The sequence below is a fragment of the Onychostoma macrolepis genome, chromosome 05 (assembly GCF_012432095.1).
Source record: "Onychostoma macrolepis isolate SWU-2019 chromosome 05, ASM1243209v1, whole genome shotgun sequence".
NCBI classification, from domain to species: domain Eukaryota; kingdom Metazoa; phylum Chordata; class Actinopteri; order Cypriniformes; family Cyprinidae; genus Onychostoma; species Onychostoma macrolepis.
The window spans coordinates 40,039,060-40,061,202 of NC_081159.1; the positions used below are offsets into that span (position 1 = coordinate 40,039,060).

General features: G+C 34.5%; 3 protein-coding genes across 7 annotated transcripts; all 3 read right to left on the reverse strand.

Annotated features, from left to right (window-relative positions):
• Positions 1-30: 30 nt before the first annotated feature.
• On the reverse strand, positions 31-12,295 carry susd1 (sushi domain containing 1). 5 transcript variants are annotated; one of them, XM_058776570.1, is made up of 20 exons: positions 12,101-12,295; positions 11,520-11,674; positions 10,120-10,263; positions 9,887-10,036; positions 8,331-8,483; positions 7,752-7,931; positions 7,318-7,497; positions 7,053-7,232; positions 5,225-5,404; positions 4,927-5,106; positions 3,956-4,135; positions 3,581-3,760; positions 2,665-2,829; positions 2,465-2,556; positions 2,189-2,375; positions 1,533-1,626; positions 557-812; positions 423-462; positions 237-330; positions 31-132 (listed from the first exon to the last, which is right to left on the reverse strand). In XM_058776570.1, the coding sequence occupies exons 2-20, from the start codon at positions 11,572-11,574 to the stop codon at positions 69-71; spliced, it is 2,754 nt and encodes a 917-aa protein (XP_058632553.1). In that variant the 5' UTR covers positions 11,575-11,674; positions 12,101-12,295; the 3' UTR covers positions 31-68. The 5 variants fall into 5 exon arrangements, with proteins under 5 accessions (XP_058632553.1, XP_058632550.1, XP_058632549.1 ...); XM_058776567.1 differs by having other exon boundaries at positions 11,520-11,898; XM_058776566.1 differs by having other exon boundaries at positions 11,520-11,901.
• A 2,011-nt stretch (positions 12,296-14,306) lies between these two features.
• si:ch211-12e13.12 (uncharacterized) lies at positions 14,307-16,225 on the reverse strand. Its single transcript, XM_058776573.1, has 2 exons — positions 15,752-16,225; positions 14,307-15,514 (listed from the first exon to the last, which is right to left on the reverse strand). Exons 1-2 carry the CDS (start codon positions 15,777-15,779, stop codon positions 14,865-14,867), a joined length of 678 nt encoding a protein of 225 aa, XP_058632556.1. The 5' UTR covers positions 15,780-16,225; the 3' UTR covers positions 14,307-14,864.
• A 503-nt stretch (positions 16,226-16,728) lies between these two features.
• si:ch211-12e13.1 (uncharacterized) lies at positions 16,729-21,693 on the reverse strand. Its single transcript, XM_058776597.1, has 5 exons — positions 21,321-21,693; positions 20,890-21,053; positions 19,683-19,922; positions 19,373-19,552; positions 16,729-17,973 (listed from the first exon to the last, which is right to left on the reverse strand). The coding sequence occupies exons 1-5, from the start codon at positions 21,578-21,580 to the stop codon at positions 17,774-17,776; spliced, it is 1,044 nt and encodes a 347-aa protein (XP_058632580.1). The 5' UTR covers positions 21,581-21,693; the 3' UTR covers positions 16,729-17,773.
• Positions 21,694-22,143: the final 450 nt, after the last annotated feature.

The window sequence follows — 22,143 nt, forward strand, 5'->3', positions numbered from 1 at the left end:
TGTTTCTGAATAATGACACAATTTGACTCCTCAGTTTTACAAAGAGATTGGCTTTATTTCAGAACAAATCAATCAGTGTAAGATGTTAAGATTGGCGCAGAAAAAAATCTGTGACTTGACTTTTTACAGTACCTGTGGGGGGAAAAAAAGAAAAAAAATTGAAAGTGCTAACAAGACATAAAGCACAACATTTTCATTCGGTCAACTAATAAAAATAAAACACAGTGCAGTCTCACCAGCTGTACCAGTATCCCATGACAATGACTGAGCCAACAGCACTTATGGATCCAACAGTTACAAGAGCAGATATCTTCATCATGTAGGATGTTCCTACAGTGAGAAGAGAAATGGTTTATATTTATATTATATATATATATATTTTTTTTTTTTTCAGTTTTCAGTGATAGATTTATGATCTTTACCTCTGGCTTTAGCCCAGATCACACAGGACTGTGTTCTAGACTACCAAAGAAAACACAGAGAGAGAAATTAGAGAACCTATCAAAAAAGTATTCAATGCACTCATTTTACAGGTCTTTTAAAGTCATCTACCCACCTTTCCCCACTGACACACAGTGCGGAGGATGACATAATAGTCTTTTCCATTTTCCAGAGGTGCGTTGAAGTAGTCTTCATACAGCTGCTGATCCCCTATGGTGAAGTTGATTTCTGCGGCCAGACCGCTGAGTTGAATCTGGGCCGTGACGTAGCCTCTGTCACATCTCTGCTGCGCGAAGAACCGCGGACTTACAGACGAGCTGCAGTCAAACAGCATCACGCCCTCGACTGGTATCACAAACACCTGGTACATACTGAACACGCAGACACACACACAAAAAAATCATTCACAGCAACTGAATGCAGAATTATCTACAAATAGTTGATATATTAGATATATGCAGCAGGGATCAAATGGCAGGGTTTTTAAACCTGCAGTTTTATTTGCAATTTTTGTCTATTTAGAGAATTTAAGAAATAATTCAAATATTTAAAGGGAAGTCCACCCAAAAATGAAAAAAAAAAAAAAAAAAGGTTTGGTCATTCTTTACTTTCCTTCAAGTTCTTCCAAATCTGTATGATTTCTTCTGTGGAACATATTATTATATAGACAAAAAAAATACAATGGACGTCAATGGGGACCGAAACAGTTTGATTCTTCAAGATATCTTCTTTAATCATAACAGAATTTTCATTTTTGGGTGGACTATCCTTTTAATATATTGATATTTTATTATTATATCAATATTTGAATATTTAATTCAGCAAATTTCTGACATTGATCATCCAAACTCCTTTGTACAAAAGTTCAGATCTGAAGTTCATGATGTTTTGTTCATGTCAGCTCAAGTGCTGCTGTCATAAAAGCAAAGGAGACACAACAAAAGACATAAAAAAAAAAAAAAGTTATGCTGATAGTATAATTGAAATGAAAACATTTGTATTAAATTAGAAAAGAATGCAAAATAGAAGCATTTTCAGTCTTTTCTCACAGTAAATTATGTACTCAGATGGCATTAACTAAATGTCCTTACCATATTGAGTCGAGTGTGTTGGTGGATCTCCGTAATTTTAGAGCAGGCGATGAAGCCTCTACCTCACTATATTTGATTTCTGGGGTGGGGGGAACTAAAAGAGAACAATAAATACAGTGTACAAGTCATTATACAAGTACACAGTATGAATAGTTTTATTGTTTTGGAAATCAGTACGCACCATGCAAAGCACTCATAAACCCAACTGTTTTAATGCAAGTGTTTGGGTCTCAACATGAAATCAGAATTTTACTTTATTAACATTTCTCAGTTTAATTTTAACTTGACGTATTAAAATAACTGAGATAAAATATAGACATGTTAAAAAATAATAAAAAAATGATGAAATAAAACAACTAAAATAAAAACAGAAAATATAAAAATGAACACTGATAGGCATTTCAATAGGCAGGTCTTGTAGGTATGCAACCTTTCTAAAAGGTAATTTAATGGCAGTTAATGTGATACATAAGTTACATATAAGCAACAACAATATAGACTGAAACAAAGCATTATACCTTGATAAACTTGACCTACACTCAATATTTTTCACAGATTTTCCTGTTTCGATCAGAAATGTTACATTACACAAGTAAAAATGAATTGTAAATACTGACTTTTTTGGCATAAGGATGAAAGCAGCTTTTGTTTTGTACCTGGTATGCTAGTGTTTGCTGTAACTGTAGACGTGGCTCGAGTGGACTCGGCTGTAATGGTTATGGTGTAGTTTGTGGCAGGCAAGAGATTCAAACAGAGAACAGGCCACAGGGCAGAGGAGCTGAATATCTTTTTCCTCCTGTCACTGAACAGCTGCTCAAAGTCTCGCAATCCAACGAATGTCACCTGTGATGAGATACATAACCTCATTTATGATAAAAGAAGACAACTTGGGCAAAGAAATGGCTGGATTTCATTAATAAATGAACACTCACTGTGTATTTCTCCCTATAACCCTCATTCTCCGCATTCCAGCGCAGGCATCTTTCATTAATCACCACCAGATCGTTAATTGTCAGTTTCAACTCTGTAACACACAAAATCAGATACAAATTGGACCAGACTTTATGCTGGCAGACACACTTCTGAGACTGTGGTTCAGTATCCCACTGTGCTGAACAGTGAGGATGTGTACCTTTGCAATGCAGGGTAGCGATCTGCCACTTTCCTGTGATGTCACATATTGAAATGTCACTTCCTGTGTGTCTGTAGTGCCCTTTAACACAGCGGTGGATCACTGCAGTGCTGTTGTCCCATGCTACCTCTGCGTGAGGCACCTCTGGCACAGGGCCACAATGTGCTATAGACAGAAAAACACAGAATGACAGATGGTTCTGAAATTTGTGGATCTAAATATAGAACATTTGTTACAAAATATAAGGACTTGAATTTGTTCTGATATTCTAATTGTAATTCATTTTCACACTATTTTGCTGCTGCAGGGTTATTTCTGACAGTCGGTTTATCCATCAGCATATACCTTATCATCTTTACCAAAAAAAACCTACTGCTCATTTTCACCATTATTATAAAAAAATGTTGATTTAAAAGTTCATGTAGCACACATTGTCCCCATATCATGAGATGTATAAATATAAAACAGTAAAACATTTGATTAAAAATCCAGAAAATCCAGTAATATTGTGAAATATTATTACATTTTTGTTATTTACATTTTTCGGAATATATTTTAAATTACTCCAGTCTTCAGTGTCACATTATCCTTCAGACATCATTCTAATATGCTGATTTGCTGTTTAAGAAACATTTCTCGTTATTATCATTATGTTGAAAACAGTTGTGTTGCTTTTTAGAGGGTTTTTATTTTTTATTTTTTTTGGATTCTTTGAAGAATACTAAAGAACAGCATTTATTCTAAATAGAACATTTTTGCAACCTTATCAATGTCTTTTGTGTCAATTTTTATCAATTTAATGCATCCATGCTGAATAAAAGTATTAATTCCTTTAAAAAAAAAGTATTTAAAACAATCTTACTGACCTCAGACTTTTGAATATAGAGTACATCATTATAGCAGGAGTTCAGTTTACCTTTACATGTTACAGACACTTTTTCCCATGTTCCATCTGATGTACATGTTGTCATGTTTTTGTCACTCTCCTGTTTGAGTCCATATTTACATTTGTACTGAACCACACTGCCCAGTGTAGATGCTTTGTTCCAGTGTATATCTGTTAGTGGGAATTCTGGGGGAGGCCCACAGTTTATCTCTGTTCAATGGGACCAGTGTAAAGTGTTAGAAATAAAAAGACTACTGCAAAAATGCTGCATACTCTTTATTTCCAACTGAAACTATGTATGATGGCCTTAAAGTGTAAAACAGCTTGCGTTCATGAGAGAAAAAAAGTCATATACGTTTTGAATGACACAAAGGTAAGTAAATGATGACAGAATGTTGTCAGTACCTTCACATCTCATGTTAACTTTGCTCCACTTTGCGTCTGAGTTACACAGTGACACATTTCCTTCACCCACAGTGCGGTATCCAGCTTCACACACATAGAGGGCCACAGAGCCCAGACTGGAGCTGTTATTCCATAACACAACTGAGTGAGGTAGTGAGACGGGGACGCCACAGTCTACTTCTAAACAAACACACATACAGACACACTGTACATGTGCATACATATTATCAGCTTAAGCACTGAAATACCACATGGGTCATTCTCAGGAAACATTCAGTCTACGTTAGAGTAATTAGACCAAAAATTTTAATATGCTGAAAATGTACTCACATACTCAGTTTGCTTCTTCATCAGAACAGATTTGGAGAAATGTAGCATTCCATCAGCAGGATCCTCTGCAGTGAATGGGTGCCGTCAGAATGAGGGTCCAAACAGCTGATAAAAACATCACAATAATCCACACCACTCCAGTCCATCAATTAAGGTCTTGTCAAGCGAAAAACTATGTGTTTGTAATTAAAAAAAGAATAATCATTACTTTCATAATCCATAATTTTGCAGTCACCAGTGAAAAAGTCATCTCATCTGAATCAAGAGAGAAATATGCACAGATAGAGGACTTCTTACCACAACAATCCAAAACAAATACATTAGTGGATTTTGATGTGAGTGGACAACAGGGGATAGACTTTTTCACTGCAGGAAACGTTATGGATTAAACCAGAAAGTGATGGTTTAAAGCTAACATCTTAATGATGAACTTATTTATTTCAAACATGCAGCTTTTGACCTCACTAGACATTAAATGATGGACTAGAGTCATGTGTGAGATGTTTTTATCAGCTGTTTGGACTCTGACGGCACCCATTCACTGCAGAGGATCCATTGGTGAGCAAGTGATGTAATGCTACATTTCTCACATATCTAAAATCACACGTCAAAAAAAAAAAAAAAAAAGCTTAAAAATATACCTTGACACAGAAAATCAGGAAGACTCCAGATTCCCTCTGAATCGCAAACTGACGTATCTCCTTCCCTAACATTATGAAATCCCTCAATGCACTTATAAGACACACTAGATCCAACTTTAGTGTCTCCTCTCCATATCATAACAGAGAGGGGGAGAGAGGGCGGTACTCCGCAGTTCACCTCTAAGAAACATCAAAAACCTTGAAAACGTCTTCAGTTTACACATTACATACAAAGTCAGGTCATTCATTTAAAAATAAAAAGTTAACTTTGAGTTTAAAAAAATATGTAAACAATTACCTTCGCACAACAGAGTTGGTTTTGTCCAGTAACCGTTCCCAGCGCACACAGATATATTAAGTCCTTGTTTAGCATAGTAACCGTGTTTGCAGTGATATGTTACAGTGCTGTTAAATGTGACCCTGCCATTCCATATGTGTACAGTGAGGGGCAGTATAGGCGGCTCCCCACACACAATCTCTGTTGAGAAGGAAATGACATGTCAATAGTTATGACTGAATCACTGCAGTATAAAGAGGATTTACATTGCTTAGGTTGGAAATTATGCACTGTGAAAAATCAGAAGTTGAGAAAGCTCAAAGACTTGAGGCAACCAGCTTCAGGACTTTTCTTAATATACTCAAGTCATAGCAACATATGTTTTAGCCTTAATTTTATTGTTTGGACTCTCATTCTGATGGCACCCATTCACTGCATAAGATCCATTTGTAAGTAAGTGATGTAATGCTAAATTAATACAAATCTTAAGAATTCTTCATCTCAAAAGATAAGAATTAAAGTCGGTCTGTTTTTTATTAAACATAATATAATACGTTCTATAAGCTCCAAAATAATAATGTTTTTTTACTTGTGGATTTAAGGCTTACATAATAATGACGTAGAACTTCATTGGTTTGCCTAATTTAATGGTGGCTTGAAACACAACTTTTACTCAAAATATAATCTAACAATACACAGAGCTAAAACATCTATTAATTGTGCATAACAAATATTAATGTAATTATAAGTCTCCATGCTTTGAGCAAAAACACAAATTAGCAGTCTGTTAGATGGGCCATCACTGCCAAAGGTCATATCGTAAGTTCGTGTGTGTTCAAAACAATATTTTAAGTTAGATTTAAATACTGAATATCACAAAAGCAAGAGACAACTATTTCTGTGTGAAAGATTTGCAAACGCTCCTATGCACAACATTACATTTTGTCTGCACTGGGCCAAATTTATGTATAATATCCCAAAAAGTCATCACACTCAACCATCTTTATAAGATACAAGCAGATCAAAGGCATAATTCAACCAAAAATAAACACCGTGTCATCTTTTATTCAGAATGCAGTTACAAACTTGTATGACTTTGTATCACTATCTTCTGTGGAGCACAAAAGAAGTGCTTTTTCTGAGCTGCTCTTTTCCATACACAAAGGAGAATGGAGATTTTTACAGTCAATGTGGAAAAAGGACAAAAAGCACCATAAAACAAGCATAACAGTCACAGCAGGTGAGACTTAAGTGTTAACAAATTACATTGTTTTTTGTATGTCTTGTAACCAAGTTTGAATATGCAGATTCGCAAAATCGTGTCTTCAGAAGATTTGGAATATAGCAAATAAGAGTTTTAAGGACTACTTTTATGATAATTATTTAGTGCATTTTGTCATTTTTTTCGCTTGACAGTCATTCACTTTCATTGTATGGACAAGAACAGTGAGGATATTTTGAAAAATAACTTATTTTGAGTTCTACAGTCTTAAAAATAAACGTTATTTATTGCCATCTATGGTTTCATGAAGAACGTTTAACATCCATGGAACCTTACTATTGGCCAAAGGTTTTTATGGTGGAAAAAAGGTTCTTTAGATTATTAAAATGTTATCATCAAGAAAAAAATTAAGTTCTTTTTAGAACTGTTTACTTAAGGGTTCTTTGAGAAACCAAAAATGGTTCTTCGGTGGCATCGCTGTGAAAACCGCTCTCTTGAAACCTTTATTTTTAAGAGTGTAGGGAAGAAATTCACACAGGTTTGGAATGACACGGTGAATAAATGATGACAGCATTATGACCATTAAAACTTTCTTCAATCATTAAAAATTGACAAAATTCTCTGTACCTTCACAAGAATAGTCTGGGTTACTCCACTGACCGTCACTTTCACACACAGACATATTTCCTGTATCCAAACTGCGATATCCAACATCACAGTCATACAGAGCCACAGAACCAATCTTACTGACACCGTTCCAGAATAACACTGAGTGAGGCAGGACCGGAGGAGAACCGCACTGTATCTCTAAACACACACAAAGACAATCTCAACAGATTCTTTGCAGAATCAGCATCATATTTCTGTGGGCATAATAAACAGAAGCAGATACCTTCACACTGGAAGTCAGGACGGCTCCATGTCCCACGAGCAGTACATACTGATACATTCTCACGCCCACGGTTATAAAAATGTGGCTCACACACATACAGTGCCAATGATCCCATGCGTGAGATGTTATTCCAAACCATTTTTGACTGAGGAAAAACGTGAGGCTCCCCACAGTCCACTTCTACATAAAATTGATTACATTTTGTCAGGCAGGTGACAGTAAAAATGTGCAATGAATGTGCAAAAGCTGGTGTCAATTAAAGGTGAAAAATCCAGCCCTGCATTTGTGTGTGAATGTGTGAGTGTGTGTGTGTGTGTGTGTTGAAATCACATTATAGAAACAAAATGAGCGGTGAATATCATTTCATGCTGACTTTAGTGCATTGCACTTAATTCAAGAGCTGACGGACTGATTAGCTCAAACGTAAACTTTACCTTCACAGACCAGACTGGGCCCATGCCACTTTCCATCCAGACCACAGACCGAAGAATTCTGTCCTCTCTTCCACTGAAATCCCTCCCTGCAGCCGTACTGTAGTTCACTGTTGTAGTGTGTGATCGTGGCAGAGAGCTGCTCAGCATGGAGGACTGATGGAGGAGACCCACAGTCTATCACTATAGAATACATGCACAGAAAAACAGATCCATTACCTCAATAGAATTTAACATTAATATTAACATTAAACACACACACACACACACACTCCTGTTACTAGAGCATTACTAGATGTCTGGCAAGCAAAAAGTCTATTTTACTTTGGTATCTAGTCTAGATATTTCAAGTCCCTCCTCTGTTTTGTAAATCTGTTTTATTCAGTGAAAAAAAGCGCACAATTTGAAGCAAAATTAATCTCTTAAGCGAGCACCATTAATAATAATATTTTTTATATATAATAATAATAATAATTTTTTACATCCTAGTTTTATGAAACACTTAAAGAGACTAAAACCCAGAGTGTTCTTGTAAATGAGGTGATATTTCTATAGAGCTAAGTGCAATGGCTCTGTTCTTACCCTTGCAGTAAGCTGCATCCCGGTTTGTATTAAAGGGTTCTGACCCATCCTGGACTGTGTAACCCGTCTGACAGGAGCAGGTAAAATCTCCCTCTGTGTTGTGACAGAGACCTCCTTCACCACAGACCCCCTGCACACCACACTCGTCTATATCTACATCCAAAAACAACATAATGGAGTTATAGGAGAAATGTGCTGCCTGTACAACATTATTAAGGGCCGAGCCACACAGGGGAGCTCATGCAGAGTCTAATTGCATAATTTTCACCCGACAAAATGTGTTTTTTCCCTTCTTCTCCAACAAATTTTGTACAATCTTCACCAAATTTTGCTCAGATTATCATGAGACGATAAAAGTTCTTTTTTTTCTATATTCAAGATCGTTCCGAGAAATTATTTCACGAATTTGACGGTGAACATGCAAAAGTGGACATGAGGCTATATCTCTGCAATGCTTTAGCGTATTTAAACAAAAATTGGTAACCACATAATAACCACAACCAGAAGGCAACTGCAATTTTTTTTTGGCACAGCGCCACCTACTGGTCAGAAGGTATATAATAAAAAATTTTTACAAAAAAAACATTTTTGCTCATAATAACAGTTTGACCAAAAATAATGAGACTGGTCTCTTAAGATTCGTTCAACATGACAATTTTTCATTCGATACCTAATTTTCCGATGTTGGCCATTTAGAATTTTGTCATAAAATGCTATATTGTTATTAATGCATTGGCATATCATTACAAACAATTCGCTGTGTCATCAGCACCATGCCTTGAAGGTACCAAATTTGACATGAGACTATATCTCTGCAATGCTTTCACATATCGAGCAAAATTTGGTACTCTGTCATCACAAGCATGACCTGAGGGTACATGTACAGTTTCTGGAAAGTGCCACCTACTGGTCAAGAAATGGGAAAACTTTATTTTTGAAGTAATTCTGCTCATTCCATTTTACACCACTTTGCCAAAAAGAACCACCATAATGCTTCAACCAATCCAACTTTGTTGGTGGGCTTGGCTCGACTACATAATTGCTGCTTGCATGTTTCCTACTGAAATCACCACTCTACTGCCATTTAGTGCCACATAAAAATAAATAAATAAATCACTCAACCAATCAATCAATCAATCAATCAATCAAAGATTATGAGAATTAAGTCAAATCAATACAGGATTAAAATTGAAAAGAAAAAGGTGTCAGTGATCAGTTCAAAATGCCGATTTGTGCTGAGGCACTATCATTGTGCTGTGATGTTCATTTCTCAGTTTTAGCGTGACTTGTCTTTTAATGTATTTTGACACATTCCACTCAAAGCAACTCCCATTTAACAATGTTTAGCCACAGTTGTGCAATAAGTTTTGCAGAACTTGTTAACAAATTAAACCATTCAGGATATATCACTTGCAAAACCATGTTCACACCCTTCCTGCAACATCTCTGCACCTCCTGTGTTTCGGTCAGGAAACAACAATATTATGGGGAAGACATGCTGGAGCCCGAGTGACACGGCTCTACAAATGCATTCATTTACTGAAATGAAAACTCACCATGGCAGTACGTTCCATCATTAGGTATGAATGTGTTCATGTGATTGGATGGGCTGTAGCCTGCGAGACAGGTGCAGTAATAACTGCCATACGTGTTGTGGCACTTGGTGTGATCGCCACAGATTTTACCCAGCTGACACTCATCTTTATCTGTATTAAAACATATATAAAATGTAAGTTGATCAATCAAAAAGTTATGCTCAGCTATTAAACAGTTCTCAGGATAATCAAACCTTGGCAGTAAGTCCTCCCATTGCCGACAAATCCATACATGCAGTTGCACACTTTTCCCCCAGATCCGTCGGTTTTATCATCACAGGTGGCGTTTTGATGGCAAGAGGCACAAACATCCACTGTGTCTGCCCTCACTCTTATATCTGAGGAGAAGAGTGGAAAACCTGGATTAACATTTCCAATTTAAAATGAGAATACGTACTGCCATGCGTGCTTTTAACATGTTAGATTTTAACAATTGTTCAAATGCATGTTATAATACAGTATAAAAGTATAATCATATTTATTCATATATATGTGTAATGCATTACATTTAAGTATTCGTATTACTATATATATAAAATAAAATAAAAATCTGGGATTTTTTAAACCTGATTAAAACCTGAAATCTGTTGTTATATCTGAGAAGAGTGAAAAACCTGGATTAACATTTCCATTTTTAAATAAGAATGCTGACATGCAAACTTCTAAAATGTAATCATTTTAGATTTTCATAAGTTTAAGATTATATATATATATATATATATATATATATATATATATACATATATTTCTTTTTATTTTTTATTGTTTGCCCACAAAATCAAATAACATTAACAGTACCACATCATATATTCATATTATAGAATGTACAAAACCCTAAAGACAAGAAGTGAAAATGGATGGAAAAAAGCAAAGAAAAACAAATTATAAAAAAAAAAAAATTAAAAATAAAAAAAAATCACACCATTTTAAAACATTCTTTAAATAATTATACAAAAATTAAAGGAAATTAAAAAACAGTCCTGTATGTAAATCAAGAGAGCTCTTTTATGTATTCCCAAAGGGGAGACCACATCAGCCAGAATTTGTCAGATTTTTTATGTTTATCATAAGTGAGCTTTTCAAGTGGCAACCACGTAGCAATCTGTGATATCCACATTTTGAAAGATGGAGCCTGTGATGCAGACCAAAGTAACAAAATGCATTTTTTAGCTAAATATACCAGGACAATAAATAACTGTAACTGTAACATCTTTTTTAAACAAACTGTTCACATTAAGATTCAAGATCATACATTTTAAAGCTTTTCAATAGTATAATTTGTAATTTATAATATTTATGCAGTCATATTACTGTATATATAAAATTAACAATTGGGATTTTTATACAAGCTGAAAAAAAAAAAAATATATATATAAATATATATATATATAATTTGTCATTTTAAAAAAATCTATCATGAATATTTGGGCTCCATCCACTGTAAATATACTAAATGTACAATATATAATGTTAAAATAACAATTTTGTCAATCATTAATTGTATTATTTCAAGGATTATATAATTTTATTCCAATCTCTTGTGACTGTATTTCAAAATATATTTGCAAATTGTGATTAATTGTTTGATACTGACCTTTAAAGATGCTTTGAATCATCAGAAAGCATAAGGCCGCTTGTACGACAGTCATCGTTTTTCTCTCATCTGTTCCGGTGAACTCAAAATATCACTGTTCTGTTCCACATTTCTCCTAATTTCCCCTTAAAGACCCTCCTCCTCCATTCTGAACTCTGTTGATAGCGGTGAATGAGTTAGTTGAGGTCAAGCACATCTCCTCTCGGCTTTCTGTGTGGTTTGTAGTGAATGTCTGTTATCATCAGCGCTGACACATTCAGTTAAATGTCGCTCTGTACGAGAGGGAACCTGCTCATTCTTATGGCCACAGAAATTGACGCATCACTGGCCACATGCTGATTATGGCTATTTTTGGTTGCTGTTTATGAAGGCTGCCAAACTGCTGTGAAAACACCCATCATTAATTTCCGCTGATGAGCTATCTATAAAAAAATCATTATGCTATTTCAAAATATTATAGGAAGTTAATAACAAAAAATATATAGACCTATATAAAATGAGAAATATATATAAAATTATAAATTAAAAAAAATAATAATAATGGATAATAAATTAAACAGACAAATGATGAATTGTCTTACCTTTTTGGGAGGTGCAAGTTTTGGTCTACATATTTCTGAAGCACAAAAGAATAACCTACTTCAAATAAAACTAATGAAGTGCTTTTTACAATTATTCTAAAGAACAACAATAACATTCATAAGGTTATGACGAGTACAAATATATACTTCTGAGCGCATAAGCGTGACACATTTACAGCGCCAACTCTGGAGGGTGGCGAGTTAAAGATAAGTGTTTTCTGCCCTATCACCCTCCTTACACACCCCTCAAAAAACACACACACACTCACAAGGCAGCCCCTCCCAACAAAACACACACCCTCTCTCAGCTCATCCGGAAACCTCCACTGAGATGAGAAACCATTTCCTCCACCTGACTGTGGTGCACATGACTCCGGTTACAAGACAGGAGAGAAACGAGAGCAAGAGCTGTGAACATATTAATGGCTTTTATTCAAACATACAAAACAGACACCATTGAAGCCATATGAAGAGATGCAGCTCATGAGCACCATACAGAAAATGTGGCATTGTAGAAAAGTTTTGTTGTCTGAGATGCTAGTCTGTGTTCTAAATGTAATATTAGTGCATGAATACAGCCAGGGGCGCCACTGGGAATTCTGTTACTCTGTTCCACAATTAACCCCTGTCCGACGCCCCTGAATACAGCACAGTATAGACTGAATAGTTCCTAAATGTAAAACAGAATGCTGTATGCTAGAGATTTCAAAAAATAGTATGCAATATTGCAATGTAATTACATGCAAGATAAGTGAACGCATTAGAAACTGTTAGTTTATCTTTTTAAACCAACTATGCATTAAAATGTTGTGTGTTAAAAGACTTGGCAGTCCGATAGAAATTTGTAAAATATTACTTCGAGCTCATTTGTAAAACTGGCAAAGAAGGTCAAATTGGGTGCACCGCACTGTGGGACACAATCTTTCATATGCAGTATATGCTTTGTTATATACTGGTAACAAAATTACCTTCAAATGGCTGTGTCAGTAAGCTTTTCTTTTAAAGAGATAAACGCTTTTATTCAGCAAGAGCACATTAAATTGATTAAAAGTGACAGTAAAGACATTTATAATGTTTCAGAAGATTTCTATTTCATACAAATGCTGTTCTTTTGATCTATTCATCAAAGAATGAACTGTTTTCAATATTGATAATAACAAGAAATGTAATATTTTATAACTAAATAATGCAATTTTATATTACTTAAATATTCTGATTAATATTATTGTTCATTACCAAGTACAATATTACTAAATCACGGTTTCCACAAAAAGGTGATGCGGCACAATGTTTTCAACATTGATAAGAAATGTTTCTTGAGCATCAAATCAGCATACTGTATAAGAATGATTTCTGAAGGATCATGTGACACTTAAGACTAATGATGCTGTAAATTCAGCTTTGCATCACGGGAATAAAATACATTTTAAAATATATTCAAATAGAAAACAGTTATTTTAAATTGTAATAATATTTCAGAATATTACTGCTTTTTTTCTGTATTTTTGAGTAAATGCAACCTTGGTGAGCAGAAGAGACTTCATTCAAAAACATTACAAAAAATCTTGCAACCCCAAACTTTTGGTACTGTAACAGTACTGTAGCAATAAACATGTTTATAACTTATGTTACTGGCACCTATAGTGCTTCTAAAGGCAGAGCGTGCTTATCATAATAATGCAAATCTGACACATTTCAGTCAACCACAGACCGAAATTGTGTTTGCATAGCTAGAAGAATCTGCGTTTCAATTTTTCTCTGGTTTTGTGCAGCTGATATTACCTGCACATTTCCAGCGGTGCTCTCCGACCTCTTAAAAGCCCAGCTCTACACTGAATATTTCACAAGCCCACGGTTACAGCGTAACTGCGATAAAAGACAAACACATACAAAATGTATAATTCACAAAAACACTATTGTGCCAGACACATGGAAAAACACCAGCCTAACAATGAGGAACATCAAAATTAGCCTAAATGGCCTATACATTTGCTCTATTTGGCAGCTTACGCTTTTAAAACCTTAGAACCGGACCCACAGCGATTGTGCTCAAGCAGAACCTAATTTAAGGCCCGTTCACACCAAGAAGGATTATTATAAAGACAACTGTAATGATAACTATATTATAGCATCCATACCAATGCACAATAAACTATAAAACTTTATAGTTATCTTTATAGCTCTCGTCCTTGGTGTGAACGGGCCTTTACTCCGACAGAAGAAATAAAACGGGTTTTGTTTTTGTTTTTTTTCTCTTTTGAAATAAGAGTTGTCATAATGAATAGGGTACAGTCAAGTTCTTCCCTACCTTTTTTCCTCGTTAAAGATTCTGTCACTTGGAAATGTCACATTATGAAGTGTTTTTTTTTTTTTTTTTTAACTTTAAAATGCATGGAAGCCCTTTTTCACCACAGAATAAAAAATAAATAAAAATTCTCTCACAATTCTGACTTTTTTGTCACATATAAACTCAGAACTGTGAGAAAGAAACTTGCAAACTACCTTTTTTATTTATTTTTATTTCGTGGTGAAAACGGCTTCCATAAAAAGGACAGTAGCAAAATAAACTTGTAAGGGTCACAAAGAGTTCAAATGGTCATGACAAACTTAATTATCACTCTTTTTTGCTTTAAGAAACTCAGAGAGAGAGTTAAAAATGGTCATGAAAAACTTAATATAAAACCTTGTTGACTAACATTATAAAATGATTTTTTTTTTTTAAATGCTTGAAAAGTGTATAATCTTGGCCCTTTTCCGAGAAACATCAAATGATAACACAGAGGCAGCAAGCGCGTTTGTGTTTTTTGGGCGGCTCCTGTTTCTCTTGAGGCGTCTCAATGGTCGAGCCTTGCTCTAGACTCTGCCTATCACATAAAGAGTGGGTGGAGTCAGAGGAGATTGACTGGAGCCGCCCGCACACAAGCTCAGCCGCGTTCCCGTCCGCAGTGGACACGTCTGTCACTGTCCTCTCTCTTAGAGACATATCATCATCATCCTCATCGATCAGCACCACATCCGTTTTAACGTCCACCTGGACGCACGGCACGGTCTGAACATCCTCAGAGCTCTCCAGGTTACTGGAGTCGATGAAACCCACGAGGGACGACTTGTCCATGTCCAGTGACGGCTCGATTAGACTGTCCTCAGCCTCGTGGTGCAGATACTGCATCTCTTTCAGATTCCGGAGATTGGAAACACTCCATACGTTACACGTCTGTTCATTCGCAGCAGTTTCTATAACACCGTTCACTGCGACAGGATTGGTTTTCCTTCCAGCATCGTCAGCCGTGACCTCTAGGGTCAGCTCGGGTTCAAATATAGTCTTCTGCGGGTCCCTGTAAAGAGCCCCAGCCTTTTGAGAATTGTTCATCATACACTTTTGTTTCTTCACACAGGTTGTCTTTCCGCCAGAGCCTAGGACAATAAAAGAGGGCATATACATTTTATAAAAAAAAATAAAAATAATGCACATGCGAAAGATGCCTCTACGACATTTTTAATGCATAATTCCTGTGATGCAAAGCTGAATTTTCAGCATCATTATTCCAGTCTTCAGTGTCACATGATCCTTCAAAAATCATTCTAATATGCTGATTTGCTGCTCAAGAAACATTGTTCATTTACAGTGTGTTGAGATCATTTTTTACTCACCAGAGTTAGCGTTGTCTTTGGTGACCATGGCAAGCCCTTTCTAACACACGTCTGACTCACATCTGTACCGCCAAGAAAACAAAAGGAATGAGATCTCCTCTAAATCCTCTACGGATTTAGGATTACCACAAAGGAATTAACCTTTTGCCCTTCGTCTACCACACTAATACCTCAGCACCCTTTTACTTTTAGCATCCACAGATACAGCACCATTAATGCTCCAGATGTTGCATACAAGAAAATAACGCAAAACATCCAACCACAAATGCTTTATGAAACTGAGAGAACAGAAAGATGAAGAAACAGGAGTGGATGAGGGAATGAAAACTGGAGGTGGGCAGTTTTTCCGCTCTCCAACAGGATGAATAAAGACATGAAGCCTTTAAAAGCAGCAAAAATAACTCAAAGTTCCCAAGAGACTTCAAGGCATTTTCAGAAGAAAGACATTCTATCTGGAGCGGCTGTCACTCGCGAGGAACACTAAAACAGACACATCTGCATATCAAGCGTTTAGATGCAAACAATTCAGCACAAACTACAGAAAGTAGCCTAATTCTCTTTAAAAATAAAATAGTGAAGTTTTACCAAAGCTTAATAGACAATATTGAACTTACGCTTTTATTTTCCTCTTTGATCACAGCAGCTTTTGCACTCACTGCTCCAAACACACTGATTACACATGACTGCACTTTACACACGACAGAATCAGGCTTTTATAAATTAATAATGTCTATTAGACTATGAGTACAGTCACTACACAACAGTTTTAGACAAGCTATTTGTATAGTTTTATATACTGTATATACAGTCAAGAATTTACTATGTACATGTACAATGAATCCTTGACTATATATATATTAAAGCAAATTATACAAATAACTGTCCTATGACCTACATATTAATTATATATTTATATAGAATTAATATATTTTTAGGATGCTTGCAAAAAAAAAAAAAAAATAATTAATATTTTAAAGTATCAATCCATCTATGTGTCTCCCAAAATGAAATATATTACATTGACCATATTAAGAGACAATACAATTACCAACGATAACTGAACATTATAATTAAGTATTTCCTAACTGGTCCTAACTGATTCAGTGCGAACAAGGTCAATTTACTGGCATAATATATAAAATATATTTATATTGTATATTTTATATACTGTGTGTATACACACACACACACACACACACGTCAAGTTGTTTTGAAAGCAGTTTTTGTGAGAAACCCCTCCTCATACGCTGAACACATACTTATGAATAATACACATGGAGCACTTACACACGTGTGTGCATGCATAGGGAAAGGAAGAGGGGAGAGACTGAAATATTCATGAGAAACGGCCCTCCACTCAAACTCCTCCCCTACTGACACAGACACTGATTAAAAGTGATTTGACTGCACATGTACAATGCATTATGCATTACACAATAGTAAATTAAAAGCAAAAATATAGAATATAACCCTGTTTAAATGAGAAATATTTAACAATTTTGTAGCATTTTTTTATTGATGTTTCCTTGCACACACAAAAAAAAAACTTTTATTTAGTTATATGACCATTTTCAAATCAGGTAGTTTTGATTCTGTATATTTAAGGCTTCTGTGTGTAAATGGCTGGTGTTACGATTGATTAACCTCTGCTGTAGTTCAGCAGAGTGCGTCAAGTTCCCGAATAAAGAATATGAATTTATATGTGAATTATTATACAGTATCTGTAAGAGTGGACTGAGGAGTAAGTGTCCGTCTGCACAGGACATTCCTTCAGTTCAATAGAGCAAGAGAATTCCTGTTCTCCAAGATAATTCCCCTTAATTGTTTTTAAAGTAGACATTTCAAATATCGTCAACTATGGCACCATTTAAATAGGAGCATCATTCCTAGGGCCCTTGTATTTTAGGTTTCGGGCTGAGATCACAGTTTGTGATGGCCTCTTTTACTCAGTTCCACCATTACCCCATCTGACACCCCTGCCGTTGAGTGCATAGTATCCTTTCTGTAAGGATTACATCACCATCATTCACCATCATCAGTCTGTCGCTTTATCAGTCCTGAGAGGTACAGTGTCCTGGTTCTGTGGTCCTCCAATGAAAATGATGCTGTGCTTAAGGTTTCACTAGTGTTTTCACTGACTCTGATGGTGACTTTCCTCGGTAAAGACACGGGCTGTTTGTAACAGACTGACACAGTCAGAGGAGCTCTCACCACTTCAACTCCTACAAAAAAAGAGAGGATAAAATGACTGATGATCTGAGAGATGATCTGGGACACTTGTAAAATAATTACATATATAATTTAATATATAAGCAGATATAAAAATGCTTTTATATTATTGTCTTATATCACATATATATTATATATACACAATTTATAATTAATTATATATGTGTGTGTGTGTGTGTGTGTGTGTGTGTGTGTGTGTGTGTGTGCGCGTGGGTGTATTAGTAATATATTTTAAATAATTTAATGTAACAATAAATATATTACAACATATAATTAATTATTAAATAATTATTTATTAAATGATTATAACAAAGTGCTGTCAAACGATTAATCGCAAACAAAAAGTTGTTTGCATTATGTGTGTATGTTCTGTGTATATTTATTATGTATACATAAATACACACACACAGTATATATTTTGAAAATATTTACATGTTTTTACATGTCTATATTTATATTCATATGATTTATATTATAAATAAATATATTTATTGCATAACCTATTTTTCTGAAATATAAACATGCGTGTGTATTTATATATATACATAATAAATATACACAGTACACATACATACAGTATATCATGTAAACAAAAACTTTTATTTTAGATGCGATTAATCGCAATTAATCGTTTGACAGCACTAATATATATATATATATATATAGAGAGAGAGAGAGAGAGAGAGAGAGAAAAAGAGTTATCATATTTATTAATGCATTAACATTAATATAAATATATGTATATTTAGTAATATAATTTAATATATAATTTAACATATTAATAAATATAATGATACATACTTATACTATTTAATAATATAAAATAATATTAATAATTAGTGCTGTCAAACGATTAATCACGATTAATCGTATCCAAAATAAAAGTTTGTTTACATAATGTGTATACTGTGTATATTTATTATGTATATATAAATACAAACACATACAGTATATATTTTGAAAGTATTTCCATGTATATATTTATATCCATATAATTGATATTATATTAATATTTTAAATGTATAAACTTAACATTTTTCTTAAATATACATGCATGTGTGTATATTTGTGCACACATATATATTATGTAAACAAAAACTTTAATTGATTAATTGCAATTAATCGTTTGACAACACTAGTAATAATGTTATTATTTTTATTATTAATAAATAATTCTGAGAGGAACAATTTCAAATTTTATATAAAATTAATAAATAAGAGTTAAAAAGTCAGATTTACACAATGAAAATGTTTGGAATGAAAGACATCATACTTTCAAGCAGTGTATTCCTACGGACCTACAAAGAAATTTGTGTGGTAAAGAAGCGTTTTTTGTCAATTTGCATGTCATGTCATTTTGCTATTATGAATAGGTCTTCAAACATTACTTACCTTTGTGTTTCTCCATTTCTGCCATGCACCTGGAGAACATCCACAGCCGGTGTGTGGTGGGACAGGTAAATCCCAGCCAAACAAACACAGGCAGAGGGCAGAGGTCACCGAACACCCAGGTGCTCCTCACACCTGTGGACCAAGGAACAGCCAGGCTGATGTATCTCTCTGAAACTGGATCTGGAAAAAGACACAGGTTCAGTTCATCCAGCAAAAGTCTGATGAAAGTGTCCTGCATTAGGACATGTAGAATAAAACACCTCCTCACAGCTCATATGCCTGCAGTCTTCAATACCATTGGGTCCCTTACCATGAGTGATCTCCAAGTCAGGCTGAGCATCAGGTCTGTATGTATTTTTAGGAGAGAGTAGAGTCAGTGTGCTGCTCCAAACGGTCTGCTGATCTCTAGATACAGTTAAAGCGAGATCCACCTCCACTCCGGCACTAACAGTCCTGTACTCCAGTACTCTGGCCTGCAGGGAGAACGTCCCTCTCTTCAGCTCATCCACGGCATCGCTCAGACTCAAACGCTCATGGACACTCAACAGACCTGCAGAAAGTAGCAGTGATTCTTCTTTTTAAGGGGCATCAGTTGGGCATAACCAGGGTTATTATAGTTAACTAAAACAATAAAAACATTCTCATTACTTGGAATAAAGTAAATGTTATCTGAAATAAAATGTATTAAAAAAACATAATAAATAAAATAAGTTTCATTTCAGCTAGTTGTCATAGCAATATTTTCATTAGTTTAACTTGTGCTAAAATAACAAAATTAAACCTGAAATAAAAAATATATAAGAACTATATAAACACGTTTAAATAAACAAAAACTAATAAAATAAATTACTAAAACTCAACAAAATGACAAAAATTCAATTTCAACAAAAATTTTAATGAAAACAGAATCTATCAAAATAATTCAATAACTAATTCAAAAATATTAATAAAAACAATAATACTTACAAAAACTCGGCATAACACATTTAACTGTCATGCATATGAGCACACCGACAATCAACTTTATTTTCATCTTTTGGGTTATGTACCTTTAGCATTAAAAAGATTCTCTTTGTAATTGATCTGGATTCTGTAAGTTTATAAACAGACATATAATATTTCTCCACAGCTCTCTGGACTATTTGATTCTGATTGGTCAGAAAAGGCATTCTGGGGCTAAATATTTCTTGTACAATATTTTCAAATGTCAAATTGCTGTTTATCTAGTGATAATGACCAGCTGACTGTACAATATTAAATTTAATTGCATTTAATTTAATTCATATTATTATTTTAATTTGTATCATAAAGAGGTAAAATAAAAATCATATGAGAATTTAAAAATCTGACCAAAAAAATACATTTTTGAACGAATAAATGCAGTAGGCTCTTATTTGATTCGAGGATTTGATAAGAAGATCAGTAGGACTGATTACAAACATGTTCAAAATTCCTTCCCTATTTGTTGACAGGGGTTGTGCTTGATCCATGTGCTGAGAAGGGCCAGAAGATCTTACCCAAAGGGCTTAGTCTGAATCTCTCGGAGCACACGATCATAGTGAGAAGTCTGTTGAAGAGAAACTCAGGGTAGCACAAGGGAACGTCTCTGAAGACACTGTCAGGATAGTCCCAACCATAACCTGAAACGCTGCAGAACCTCCTCAAAGATACGGCATCATACCTACAGTCAAATCCACAACAATTAACCACTGGAAAACACTTTATAATCAACATTATGACAGTAACATGAAATACACCCAAAACATTAAAGAAAAAACATTATGAGTGGCCATTAAAATATACAGTACATGTACAGGTATTAAAAAATAAAACATATAAACAATAAAGTTTTTTAATATATTATATCGCATGTACATTAACTGAGACAGTAAACATAGACTTTAACCAATCATATACACTCAATTAAAGTTTCTTTAAGTCAACTTACCTGCAGTTGATCAAAGTGAAAACAAGCTCGTCATTTGCGTCTTTGTTTTTCCTCATTATTCCTCGTTTTTTGCGGAAAGATTCATAAATGTATCTGGTCATGAGGTAAACTGAACCTGGCAAATGTCTCTGGGAGTCGAAGACTGTGTGAGTTTTAAATGAGGTGTGAGAAGTGAAGACTGAGTGAAAGAGATACAACACAGTTACACCTGACACCACGGCGATAAATGTGCCAAAATGATCCATATTCCGGTTCATCATTCATATTCCTTACAAACACAAGTCAGAAGGAGCGCTACTGATGATGTGCTCAAAGTTCAAAGTCATTTTATGCTACTTTGTTGCGCGTTTCTTCTCTCTGTTGATATTTTGATCCTTATTTTAAAAGAGCAGCGCTTTATCGCCCTCTAGTGTCTGGGAAAGTCAATTACACCACCACAGTGCTGCACAATGGGACATAATGAAAGTGGTTGGTTTTACTTTTATTGATCAACTTTTATAAATAAGAATTAACTAACTATATGATAGAAATATAAATAAGTAAAATAACTGAGTGATATGATATTATAATGAATTAATTTTATGAAGTAGCTACCAACGTTCAATTATGGAATTTAATAAATTATTAAATGTAAGTTGCCATGGGTTATTACGTGTATTCATTATTTTATTAATTATTATTATTATTATTATTATATAATGAATTCCAGGCCTATGACTTTTTAGTATTAAGTAAAATTTAGAATTCATAAAAAGTTAAATTATAGAAATGAATTCAATTACACAGTATTTTAAATCTATTAAACGTATTTTCACTATTAAAT